Raw genomic sequence first — 13,692 nt, 5'->3', positions numbered from 1 at the left:
AAAAAAAAAAAAAAAATCACATTTATGAAAGAAAATGATTGAAGTGCATGTGTGCAGTATGCAAATCTTATGCATGCATGAGGGTGAGTTATCTCTTGATTTTCTCAGCTTTCGGGATGCTGTGTTTTTATATTGAGAATCAAGAGATTCCATAGACTATCCATACCAAATAAAAAGATATACAGTAAAAGCCCTGTTTTCCAGCATGAGTGGGGAATGGGGGGTGCCAGTAATCTAAAAATGCCAGTTACCTGAGGCACAGGGGTTTCTGGCCAAACACTGGGGAGGAGGCGCAGCGGTCACACACAGAGCAGGGAGGAGGGGTGTGGCGGCAGCCGCATGCAGAGCAAAAGCAGCACAGGGTGGTGGGTGGCAGCAACCACTGCCGCATGCTATCTCCCCCACACAACATCCAGCCGGCCAAATGGAAATTCCAGTTAATAGAAATGCCAGTTAGTAAAATGCCAGATAACAGGGCTTTTACTGTATGTTGATCAGAGGTACTGTAGGTTTTTTTCTAGCTCAAACATAATAGCAATGGTTCTCCATTCCTTCCTTTTCTCTGCTTTTACTCATTCAGAAGACCCTCACCATTCGTGGAGGATATGTTCTGGAGATCCCTGCGAATGGCAAAAGCTGCTAATACTGATGGGGCTCCCCATCAGACCCCACAGCTGCCCCCTGCTCCCCTGCAGCACCTGGGGACCAACCCCTTCCCCCCTGAGTGCCGTTGTGGCTCTCAGAGCACTGCCAGGGCTGCCTCCAGCAGTGGCGGCAGAGAAGATGCCACCACTGCCTCCCTCCCCATCCCTGGGGCTCCCCTGCAGCATCTGGGGACTGACCCCTTCCCCGCACACCAGGTCCCACCTTGGCTGCCTCCAGGGAAGAAGATGTTGCCACTGCCTCCCTCCACATCCCTGGTGCTCACTCTCCACCCACCTCCCAGCTCTGGCCTCCCCTGCGAAAATTTGAATCTGTGAACCCGGAGTTCATGAATAGTGAGGGTTTCCTGTACAGCAATGTTACTAAACACATCCATTATTATAAACAGTGAACATTTATGGTTTGAACACTGACTTTACAATAAACTTGCATAAAAATGTATGTGGGAATATCAAGCCTGCAAAAAATGTTTAGTGATGTAAGTTACAAATCAGAGTTTTGAGAAAAGGGGACTTTACCTTGAAGTAATGTACATGCAAGGGGCCTGGAACAAAGTATAAGCTAAAGTAGATCCCCTGTACATGCACTTTAATTTACATTTGTCTATTGTTGCTCCCTGTCATGTAACACACACCCACTTAGATTTTCTTAGCCTCCCTTAGCTTCATATAGATTCCCTGAACATCCACTTACTGACATGTAACCTCCTCCACATTATTACCATGCCTCTATATTTGGCCCTACCATTTTATTTTGCTACTTATTTACTTATATATTGCTATAAATATATATAGATGTAGATGGATACCACCCATTTTGACTATGTAATAGAGTTTCTCTTTTAAAAAAATTGTATTATTAAGCACCTTGCACTGAACCTCAGTTAAAAACTACCACTCTAACAGAGATGCAAAACAAATAAATAAATAAACAAAAAAAAATCTTACATAAGATGGCTGCTTTTGTTCTTTAAATTACTGAGCCAGACTGCCATCTATTGGAAAATAAATATTTTTAAAATTATGCTGCTTCTTAGCCGAAGTAAAACACCAGAAATTAAAAAATGACATTATCAAAGGCAGTCTCTGAGAGCAAACATGCTTGTATATGCAAGGTCTGTTTATTTAGGCTTGTATAAAGTGAAGTATTTGTCCCAACAGTCTTTCATCACAAATTTCCTTGCTGCATTTTCCAATGCCAGTGCAGGGCTCCTTTCATTCCTTCTACTAAACAATTATACCTGTTTTACTGAATATTTTTGGTGGGTACCAAACACTTTTACCACAACGGTGATATAGACTTACATGTCTGCACAAAGCACTTAGCTAGTATTTTGCCTTCCAAGTCCAACCATGTAACACTCCAAGAAAAAAAATCCCATACCATTTTCCATAGAACTTCGGCTGAATTCATTCAGTGTTTGGGTAATTATTCTTTTTAGCTTCCTCATTCAATATGTGGCCAGACTTTAACTACTGAATACCACCCAAACCTTGCACTGTATAGAAAAGTATTAATCTATCCATGGGCACTTTCATGCTATATTTACCTGTGGCAGCAACACGCCCCCCACAGGCTTTCAAAGGGGCGGGAGCAAGCTCCGTGGGTCCCAAAACCCTGAAACAGACCCCATGCAGGGAAAACTTACCTCCTGCCAGCCTGGCAGCGCAGGAACCAGGACTGTGGCCACAGTCATGCAAGCCAGCGCTACTCTGGCTGTTTAACCAACTGTTACCCATGCGGAGAACAGCTGGACCAATCACGGCAGCTGTACCGGCCGCCACGTGGAAGTTTAAAAGCCCCGACAGACCCTGTGGCAAGGGGGAGCCAGAGGAAGAAAGAGTAAGTGGACAGCACATGAGACGTGCTGAGGCTTCTGCAGGGAAGAGGAGCGGCACAGCCAGAGCAGCACCGGTGAGCAGGGCAAGGGAAATCTTCGAGCCCCCTGCTGGAGGCAGAGCAGAGGAAACACTTCGACCCCCTGTAGGAGGCAGAGCAGGGGAAGCACTGCAGCTCCCTGCAGAAGACAGACCAGGGGAAGCGTTCGAGCTCCCTGTAAGAGGTAGTTTGAGCCCCCTGTAGGAGGCTTGGGGAAAGGAGGTGGCTCCACATCCCTCTCCACCCCAGGAGAACATTTCTTCTGAAGAAAACAGAAAAAGAAAGAGAAAAAAAAACAGAGAGAGAGAGAGAGAGAGAATTGGGGCATCAAGGTTGGAAGGAAAAGAGCCGATGGAGCCCACTCAGACATGGGTCCCCCCCACCTGAAGCAGGCTGTGAGGAAGCCCACGGGATTGAAACCACCACTGCACAATCACCTATCCGGTTGGCGAGTGCATGGCGTGTAGGGGAGGCAGAGCCCCATGGAACATCACGCCGAACAATCGTGAGCACAGCCGTTGTCGGGAAGCTCTTCCAAGAAGATCTCCACTGAACCCCCCGCTCTTGATAGCTTAACATCAAAGTCATGGCAGGCGAGTTGAGGGGAGGGGCTACATGTCCGACAGGCCGTGCTACCCATAAGGCCCCCCAGACCTCACATTACCATACTACACAAGCCTTTCACAAACAATAAAGAATGTATCTTCTAAACTCACATTAAAGGACTAATATTATAGCTTAATATCACAGTTTACAATAATATATCTTAATATTAAGGTAATGGTAAGGTGAGTGTCCTAATCACCAGATTACAGAATCATGCTCCTCCTTCTGGGCTCTCTCTCTGCCCAGCCCCCTATATCTAGGATTCTTTGCTGAACAGTGGCATAACTTTAACAGGACTGAAAAATGTCCCCATGAAGACTAGCCTAAATCCTAATAGTTTCAGTACTCTCCTGCAAGTTAGAAAATGTAAGGTTGAAACCAACTGCAGCTGCATAAACCATCCTAGGAGATGACAACAGCTTGCTGGTGAAGACAATTTCCTGGAAGGTAAGAGATGTTTGTTTAAACTCCCCTTAGGAAGAGAAGGAACTTGAACCAAATTGTTCCTCTTCCTGGGCGAGTGCTCTCAGTGTTTTGTATTGTACTTATTTTATTGTATTGTATTGTATAAAAGGTAATATTCACTCCAGAAAGAGATTAAAGAGAGGGGGAGAGGGAGAGGGAGAGAGATAGAGACAAATTATTTTCAAAGAATGGATGTAGGTTGCTATTTTCAAGAGAATAAAGAATATGTTCTATGCTGTAGATCTCAAATCTGAAGAGGGACCTTGGGAAAGACCTAAATCAGGTGCCTAAACCCAACACCTCACCAAAGTTTTGTATTTGTTTGGCTACCTCTAGGTGGCTCCCTTCTCCCTATGGACTGGAATGTAAATTCTTTACTCCTCTTGATGAGGAGTTTCTCACACAATGGTGCCACTAAAGTCAATATAGTCATTCAGGTAAATAACTGCTCACCTGAATACATAAAGATTCATACTTATCCCTTCTATCTGTAACAAGCATACTCTATATTCTTTTTCAGACTGCAGTTCATATCAATTTTGCTATATTAATCTAATGAATGTACAAGAAGCAATGTAAAATATAAAAGTTATCTGTGTCCCATCATACTTACTATATTAAGTTTTGTTTGGCTTCCACTGGTCACAAGTTCTTCTTCTGATATCTTACTAAAATTGTCCAAAAAATGTTCTGATATTGTATGTGACAGATCTTCAAAAGAATACTCCTTTTCTTGGCATAACTTGATTTCATTTAAGAGCTTTGATAACTCTCCAGTCACAGCTTCACCTTTAAAAAGGTAAATAAAATACAATCATGAATTAGAATTCAAAGGGTATTTTATTTCTACAAACTTTTTAATAAGATGAACTATTCCTTCAATTGTATGCCTTATGGTTCAAAATACATTGTGACTTTCAGAGCCATTCTACACATCACATGTCTGCTCTCATTAACATGTTAACTATTATTCTGAAGATGTTATTCCTTTGTTAATCGCTAAATTTCTTGATAAAAGGTACCCAAGTGCTAAAGCAACTGGTGTCATATATTTCTAAATTTAATTATGGGACAGATTCTAATACATGCATCCCAATGAATATGTACCTTATTCTGCAAGCAGCCCCATTAACACTAGTGGGGCCTTTATAGATAAAGTAGAGTGCTATTCAGTATGAGTAAATCAGAATCAGTAATGAAAGAGGTAGTGACTACACTAAGGGAGCACAGCAGGAACACAAGAAACTATCTCATCTTGTTCAAGTATACTGGGTTCTCCAATAGTAGGAGTCCCTGCAGTTTAGCTAATACAGTGACTCCACATTTCCTTTGGGGAGCAAGAGGCTGAAAAGAAAGCACTTCTGCACTTTCTTTCACTCTACAGAATGAAAGTGCAGTGTGCTGTTCTGCCAGCACACTGAGGGAAAGAAATCTAATCTCTCCTAAGGGACTGAATAGATTATGCACACAAAGAATGTACAATGAAGCATCAGATATGATTGTGTCTCAGTTTAATATCTGTGTTTCTGGTGCAGGTTTGCATTGTCCTCTGTGCCTGTAGGCATAAGTAGTAAGATCTAGGTCTAAGGATAATATTTAAGAATATTTAAAAAATGTTCATTGTCATGGCTGAGTGTTTCAAAACCAGCAATGGAATGCAATCAATTAAAAAAACAACAACCAAGAACAATGGACTTTCTATATTTAAGACATCAATTGAGGTTTTGAATATTGGAAGTCAATGGGAATTTTGCAAATAATCGTAAGTAGAACGTGGTTTAAAAAGATTTTTACATAATGCTTTGTATTTAGCCTTCTATTTAGAAAATAATGATTAATAAAAAAAAATTATAAGAAATATAAATTGAAAGTTAGAGTAAACAATATTAAAAGCTATTTTAAAACATCTTTTTTTAAAACAGAGTCCACTGAAAGTAAAACCAACCAAACAAAACCTCTTTTTTTACCCCATATGCATACCATGAATGAAAAAAATTGAACTGAAAAAAATCCTGTTAGTCTAATGCCTCTACTGTAGTCAATTGGGTTATTTGTGGTGTAAGGTTCTAACCAGCATGACTAAAGACATCAAAATGTGGCTCTCAGAAGCAAGTTTAGTTTTCTAATAGGAGCAGCTTTTTTGCAAGTGAAAAAAGCAATTGAAATGAAGAGTGAAATCGTTACTTTTCAGGGAGCAAGGAGATATTTCTTCCTGCATTGACAAAACCTAATGCTTTTCCCAAAATTGTGGATCTTCCACCCAGCAGGATCGTCAAAGTCATCTGGTCCCCAAACAAGCACTGCACACCTCCTGCAACATGTGCCCCATACTGCCCTGCACAACATGTGCAGTGCATACCCCAGCCCCAGCCCTGTGTGCTACATGCAGGGCTGCCAATGCAAGAGAAGTTTTTTACTGACAATCTGTAAGTTCTTTACAAAAAACTTTTTTCCTGACGCCTTTTTAGTGGTGTACATTTAACATAAGTCTTATGCCAGGCCCTGCCCTGCTGCCAGACCCCAGTTAGAAGAGCTGAGCTCAACATTAGGGGTTTAACACAAACTATAGTAAAAAAAAAAAGTTTAATCAGTGAGAAGTTTGCTGTAAAAAACATTTTTTGGGTTGACAACTCTCCTTGATTGCAAGAATAGTTTTACACTGTGCTGCCCTCAACCACCCACCAGAAACCCCTATTCATCCCCACACCCTGATGCTCCCACTGTAACATGCTGCTCCCCCACCCAGCCCACCTTCCAACCTTACCAGCCCCACTCCCCTTGTCCCAGCATCGACCTCCAAATAAACCTACCTGCAGCCCAGCAGTATTATAGACAGTCTGGGATACAGCAACAGCAGCAGCACTTGGCCAAGAGAACATTTCCTGCAGGGTGCTATGCTCCCACTCAGACATCAGGCGACACTGCTGTTCTCTGTCTGTCAGAGCTTCAATCAAGCTGCAGCTGCTTAGTGTTTTTACTGATAGGTAATTTTTTTTTTACTGACTTTACTGACATCCATTTTTACTCTGTTTTTTTACTGGTAATCTGGCTTCATGCAGCACACATCAAACCAGCCCCACATCTCATATGCAGTTTGTTGGGCTGGGACAAGTGCTCACTGTATGCAGCATATGGGTTGATCTGGGGCATACCACATGTGGTATATATCTCCAGCCCAAGACTGAATGCATGATTCATTAATAGCTCATTTGTAAGAACTCATTTCAATTCCTTCCTACATAACATATATTATAGTGCATATTAGAAAATAAACTGATACCTCTTCTGAGGGGTAGCACCCAGCTCATTAATCTTCCTAAGAACTAACTTTTTTACATCAATATTCCCTTTTATTTCTTCTCTTCCCAATTTATATTTCTGTAGATATATTACTAGTAGAATAAATTATATTACTACAAGAATAAATGACAGTATTAGAACCTTTGGCAAAGCTTCTCCAGTCATAAAATTGTTATATTTACTTTTAGTCCTTTGGGATGGAGAAACTTCTGGGGATAAAATGGAAGACTGCTGTTCTGACAGTGGACATTCCTGCATGGGTTGCTCTGAAACAGATGCATTTCCTGTTTCCATGTAGTCTGTAATGAAACAGAGACACATATCACAACTCCACCCATTTTTTCTGGTCAAAAGTGTATTTTGGTCTTTCTGTAATGAATGATTATTTCCTTTTTCAATTTCCCAGGTACATTCTTTCACAAGTGATTGCCTCTCAGTGATTTTTATCTTAAATATTATAAGCATCATAATGACCAGTTACTTCATTTAACTTGCTGAGCATAAAACTCATTTCAGAGTTAATCAATACTAGCTTCTGCAGTTAATTTTTTCTTTTTATTTAAAACATGTGTTAAGTAAATGGTCCATTCTTATTCAAAGAAAATTTTCTATTCTTTTTTAAAGATAATTTTTATTTTCATTAAAAAAGCTAAAATAATATAAAAAGTTGATACTTCTTATTAATTCTTCAGAGACCAAATACATTGCCTGCAATACACAAGATTAAAGTAAGAGAAAGTATGCATCCTCCAGAACTATTTGAATTATCAGTATGGAAAATGTCCTCTTCCAAATGTCTCAAGATTCACCTTTGCTACAATGCTATGTGAAATCAGACTGTTTATTGTGGCTAGAATGATGAGCAGATGAAGCTATATTTCAACTTTATTATAAAGATTTTAATTCAGTCTTCTCATGCATTTCTTTATGCTTAGCTTAATGGGATACTAAGTTTAATAAAGCTTATATTTATATCTACTCTTGTAAAACAAATATTAGATAATAAATGACATTAACTTATGCACAATGATTCCATTTTTCTAACAGACTGGGCTCGTATGTTAGGCAACGTTATTTTGTCTCATCATTCTGTTGGTTTCATGCATATATACCTTAGGAACAAAAGGCAACAACAGTGCTCACTGGAATATACAGAAAACAGAACCATAGCTGGTATCACTGGTATCTTGCATATAGAATGACATGTTATTACAGAAATCAGACTAGATTGCTTTCTACAAAGTGAAATCTCTCCAGTTTAATATCCATAGTCTGTAGCATAATTATTAATTGGGTTATGAAGCTAAAAGAAAAAAAATCTACATTAAAAATAGCCTTCTGAAGCAGAGATTTTGGAACTGACAAGGGAAGAGCATATGCCAGCTAAAGCATCTTAGCTTTCAAAATGCTTTGAAGATTTTTAAAAGTATATGTTTCCTAGGTGACATTTATACCTCCTCTTGGCTTCCAGTGGTGTCCTGCCATATGTTTCTTTATTCTTACAGAATGAAAGGAAAAATTGTTTTCTGCTAATTAATCTTATCATTAAAAGCTTATCACACAGATATCACTAGAGGGGGCTGTTCATCCCTAGAGCATTAAAAAAAAGAGCAGCAAGTAAAAGCGCTATGTGAAAGCCCACTGCCCGAGTGAGATACTACAGAATATTTCCAGCTCTGTCAACAATGTTGTTTGAACAGTTAATGTAGAAGATTGAGAAAAAAGGAAAGGAGAACAGATCAAATGCCTGAAAAAGGAAAAGTAATGAGGCAGGGGAGTCTTGAGAATAATGAAAGATTTTAACTTTGCCCTCCAATATTCATATCAAGTTGTGCATTTTAAATGGTATTGTACTTTTTATTTTCCCTCTCAAGGCCCAACAAACTAAAGTGCTTACCTGCTGGCAACTAATTCTGCGGAGGGTGTTAAGACAAACTTGTAATGTCTCATAAATGAAGACTAAAATCTTGCATTTTAACTTCCAGCAAATCTCCTCAAAAAAATCAATGTCCTTTAGCAAACATTATAGCTGTAGATTTTTTAGAATTTTTGCTTAAGCTTACAGATAATTTTCTCATTATGAGACTTCACAGTACACATCTTTTATTTAAGTTTTTAACTGAATAATGGATTTTCTCAATAAATTTATCTAAGAAAGAAAGTTCTGAGAAATAACTGTAGTTTCTCAGGCTATGATAAATTTTAATATCCAAACTACAACAGATATTAAAGCCTCAACTCCTATCTTACTTTTCCTGACTACAAAGAGCCAGAATTCAGTGACTGCAGAAGGATGAAACCTCATCTTCAATCGCTGCTCAAATTTAGGAGAGGCTTACTGAAAGATGTCACTTTTTCTGCAAGGGGAAGCCAGAATCTCTTTGCCTAAAGAAGGTTGTTTGTGCCCGAAAGCTTGCAAAGAACCATTTTTCCAACTATTTAGTTGGTCTAATAAAAAATATCACATCTGCCCAAAGAACTTTGTCACTCTTTCTGCAAAGCAGAGTAGGAGTTCCTTGCAATAGAAGACAGTAGGGTCTGGGCAGGGCAAAGGTAGTCTAGATTGAATGGATGGTTCACTAGCCAGAATAATTTCCCTTCTGCAATGCGATGGAGCCCATAGTAGAAGAAATAAAACATCTCAGTCTCTTTCATGGATGTGACAAGAGGTAGTAAAACCCGTGGGTGCATCTGCATGTGCGCTTTAATGTGGAGCTGATGAATCAGCTCCGCAGTTAAGCATCACTGAGCACATCTACATGAGATGCTTAACCTCATATTAGCATAGTTTACTGTGAAGTAAGCATGCACGTCTACATGCACACATGCTTACTTCACAGAAAACCTCCCTAATCTTGAGAAAATTTGCTACCTGAAAATGCTAGCAAATTTTCACGAGATGAATAATGGTGCCATAGTGCTTGTGTAGATGCCTGAATGGGAGCAAAATCTGCTCCCAGTCAGCTGTTCAACAGGGGGTAGGAGATGGCTCCCTGCCCCTGGGAGCTGCCTGCTGCTGGGGCAGGCTCCACCACTGAAGCCTCAGCAAGGACAATGTCCCCTTGCCCTGGCAGCAGAGAGTTACAAGCCCCCCAATCCAAGATCATGATCAGGGAGCCAGGGACTGGGGGACCCTTATCTCTTCTGTGACTGTGGGGGCAGTGCTGGGAGATCGTTATCTTTCAGCCTGAGCTCTGCAGTCACAGGGCTTGGGCTGGGAGACCCTCATCTCCCAGTACCAGCTCCAGTGCAGAGAGAGAAAGATCTCCCAGCATGAGCCCCACGGTCATGGAGCCACTGCTGAGAGCTCCCCACTGGCAGGGACAAGGGATCCTGTTCCTTGCCCAGCTCCACAAGCACAGAGCAGTGGGAGGGGAGGTGGGGTGGAACAGGCTGGGGAGCTTATTTCCAGCTCACTTCCACACTCACAGAGCTAGGCAGGAAACAAGGCCCCTAGCCTGTTCCCCCCGGCCTCCCCATGCATGTCAGATGCTAAATCTCAGTGATTACTTATCTTAACTGTTTAGGATTTGAACATCTCCTAGGTGAAAAACACATTGTTTAAAGAATGACACCTGAAAATCACTTCCAGGGTATGCAATCCTAGCTCTATCACAACATAAAAGAACACATTTGTATCAAATGCCACAGCTCATATAAACAGAAGTATGATAAGGTTAAATTCAGCTTGACACTACATTTATGTAGAGACCACATATGCCATTATTAGTAAAACAAATTCAACCAAATATGCATGATATCCCATGAACACCCCAAAATATTGTGGGTTCATGACAACTGTATTTAAAACATTTTCTTTTGTGGGTGTTTACATTTTTGGATGAAACAACTATTTAAAAATCAGATAATCAGTAAGAAGATTGCTGTTGAATTGTCATAACTTTTCTTTGAAATGGGAGGTGTTAACTGCTAATTTTCAAGTGAGAATAAAACAGTCCTCTACTTCAGGGTTATCCAATGCACAACTCCCCATTCTTCAGGGTGATGGAGAGCAGGCACTATACTCCTGAGGTCCCCAAATTCATCAGGTGAGCATCCTGAAGATGTGGGTGGCTCTGGCTCCATACCATGGCAGGCTGTCTACATCCAGAAAGCCGTAGCTGACTGCCTTCTCACCTGTGTGGACTGGGCTTTGAGTGCCCACACCTGGCACTGAGCCATGTGTCTCCTGCCCCAGGCTCCTCTGGCCCTACATCACAGGCAGCACTGCCCACAACTCAGGTACCATCTTCCTTCCCCTCTCCCTTCTCAACCCCTGCCTCCCCAGGGCACACACTAAGGTATGGGGGAATGTAGTGTGAGAAAGACATGTGCCTCCATTTAAAACGTTGAGGTTGCCAAACCTTTCCCGTGTTTAATAAAGAAAACATGTTGAACATTGTCCATGTCTCAGCTTGGTCCCTCCTCTGAATTAATAAAAAACAGCAAATCTTTGGCCAGCAGTGAGCTGGGGTGGGGGTAGGGGTTAAGAACAGGGAGACAGAACCTGGAAGGAGGTTTGGGATTAGGGGGAATACTCTAGGGCCTGAACTGAACAAACATGAAACCTTAGCAGGGAGGCATGGGGTGTGGGGCTTTTGACCTTGCACCTTGCTTTCAGGGGTACAGAGTCAAGGCCAGGAACTTCTCCATGAAGGAGCTGGACAGCTGCATGATCCCATACCCAATGTCTGTCTGAGACAGCTGCAGCCCAGAATGCATTGCTGAAGCAGGTGCCAAAGACTGTTGGCCCACCCGCATGGGACTGCTGTCCCCTCGGCCCCTGATGGCCATCTCCCCCTTCAAGGACCACAGACCTGTAGCCCTCACAGATGCCTGGGGCACATGTCAGGCAGCTGGCCCAAGCTGGGGGGCTTCCTATCCCTGCCAAGGGTGTCCTGCTCCCCTACAGTGGGACCCAGGCTAGGAGTGGGGCCACAGGTCTCTGCTGCTGGAAGCTACCCCAGCAACCAGTGGGGCTCACTGAAACCTGGTGGGATTCAACCCATGATTGGGTGGTAAACATCAAGGGCTACAGACTGTTCAGGAGGGATAGAATGGGGAGGAAAGGTGTGGGTGTGGCGCTTTACATCAAAGAACAATACACGTCCTCAACAAAAAGCACGGGGTCAGAGGAGGGGCAGACTGAAGTGCTCTGGGTTAAAATACAAGGGGGCTGGGGGAAAAGAGACTTAACGGTGGGTGTCTACTATCGACCATCCAACCAGGGGGAACAGCTGGACCACAAATTCTCAGGTCAGCTTGCAGAGGCAGTTAAGTCAAGCGATGTGGTCATCATGGGAGACCTAAACTACCTGGACATCTGCTGGGAGGAGCATCAGCCAGGTCTGACCACTCATGTAGGTTCCTAGCCGAAATACAGGACCTCCACCTAACCCAGGAGGTGCACAGTCCCACCACGGGAAATGCCTTGCTGGACCTGGTCCTGGCCACAGGCGATGACCTGGTGAGGGGACTGAGGGTTCTCAACCACCTGGGCGATAGCGATCACGCTTGCTGGAATTCACCATCCAGCACAGGGTGTCAAAGGCCTGCAGCAAGGCAGCAGCCCTTGATTTCAGGAGAGCTGATTTAAATGAGCTAAGGAGATTAGTCAGAGAGGCACTGAGGTCCCGGAGGGTGGGGGAGTTGGGAGTCCAAGACGAGCAGTTGCTTCTTAAGGAGACGATCCTCCGAGCCCAAAGGGTGACAGTCCCAATGCAAGTCAAAGGGGGCAAGAGTGCTCAAAAGCCCCCATGGCTCACCAAAGGCATTCAGGAACATCTGAAAGCTAAAAAGGAGTTGTACACCCAATGGAAGGGAGGGGCCATCACCAAGGAAGATTATACCTCCATTGCTCGAGACTGTAGGGGAGCTGTTAGGAAGGCTAAGGCAGAGACAGAACTAGGACTAGTGACCAAGATCAAAGATAACAAGAAGTCCTTTTTTAAATACATAGGGATTAAAAAGAAAGCATCAGTTAACATGGGGCCCCTGCAAGACACGGTTGGCAATCTGGTGGTTGCACCAGACGATAAAGCTGACCTCTTTAATAAATTCTTTGCCTCCATTTTTCTGAGCAGGGACCAGCACAATCCCCACAATGGGATCCTGGATGGACTCAAGAGAGGCACCACCACGCCTAGGGTCAGAGAGGACCTAGTTAGGGAACTTCTGGTGGGGCTGGACGTGTTCAAATCAGCAGGTCCAGATGATCTCCACCCCAGGGTGCTGAGGGAATTGCCCCAGGGTGCTGAGGGAATTGGCAGAGGTCATTGCGGGACTCCTGGCATGGCTTTACGAGCACTCGTGCTCTAGCCAGGTGCCAGAGGACTGGAAAAGGGCCAATATGGTCCCCATTTTCAAAAAGGAAGGAAGGAGGACCTGGGAAACTATAGACCCATTATTCTTACCTCGGTCCTGGGGAAGCTGTTTGAGAAAATTATCCAGGAGCACATCTGCGAGGGACCAGCAGGGGAGATTATGCACACGGGCAACCAACATGGGTTCATTAGGGACAGGTCCTGTCAGACCAACCTGCATGTCTTCTACAACCAGGTCACAAAATCCTTGGACACAGGTGATGCCATGAATGTAGACTTTCTGGACTTTAGGAAGGCCTTCGACACTCTCTCTCACTCCATTCTCATTGAAAAATTAGGCAACTGAGACGTCAATGCCTACACAGTCAAATGAGCTGAAAATTGGCTGGAGGGCGATACCCAAAGAGTGGTGGTGGACTGGTCATTTTCAACCTGGAGGGACGTGGACAGTGGGGTC

General features: G+C 42.9%; 1 protein-coding gene across 8 annotated transcripts in view; it reads right to left on the bottom strand.

Annotated features, from left to right (window-relative positions):
* The window catches only part of ANKS1B (ankyrin repeat and sterile alpha motif domain containing 1B), a 1,095,863-nt gene that overhangs the window by 871,962 nt on the left and 210,209 nt on the right, over positions 1-13,692 (bottom strand). For all 8 annotated transcript variants that reach the window (XM_019515011.1, XM_019515009.1, XM_019515010.1 and 5 more), the window contains 2 exons: positions 7,095-7,211; positions 4,226-4,401 (listed from right to left, as the gene is read on the bottom strand). In XM_019515011.1, the coding sequence (XP_019370556.1) occupies positions 4,226-4,401; positions 7,095-7,211 (293 nt within the window). The remainder of the gene's footprint in view (positions 1-4,225; positions 4,402-7,094; positions 7,212-13,692) is intronic.

Source organism: Gavialis gangeticus, unplaced genomic scaffold (assembly GCF_001723915.1).
Source record: "Gavialis gangeticus isolate Ggan-Ray unplaced genomic scaffold, GavGan_comp1, whole genome shotgun sequence".
NCBI classification, from domain to species: domain Eukaryota; kingdom Metazoa; phylum Chordata; order Crocodylia; family Gavialidae; genus Gavialis; species Gavialis gangeticus.
The sequence above is the reverse complement of the archived record's forward strand: the minus strand, read 5'-3'. Positions and strand labels throughout refer to the sequence as shown.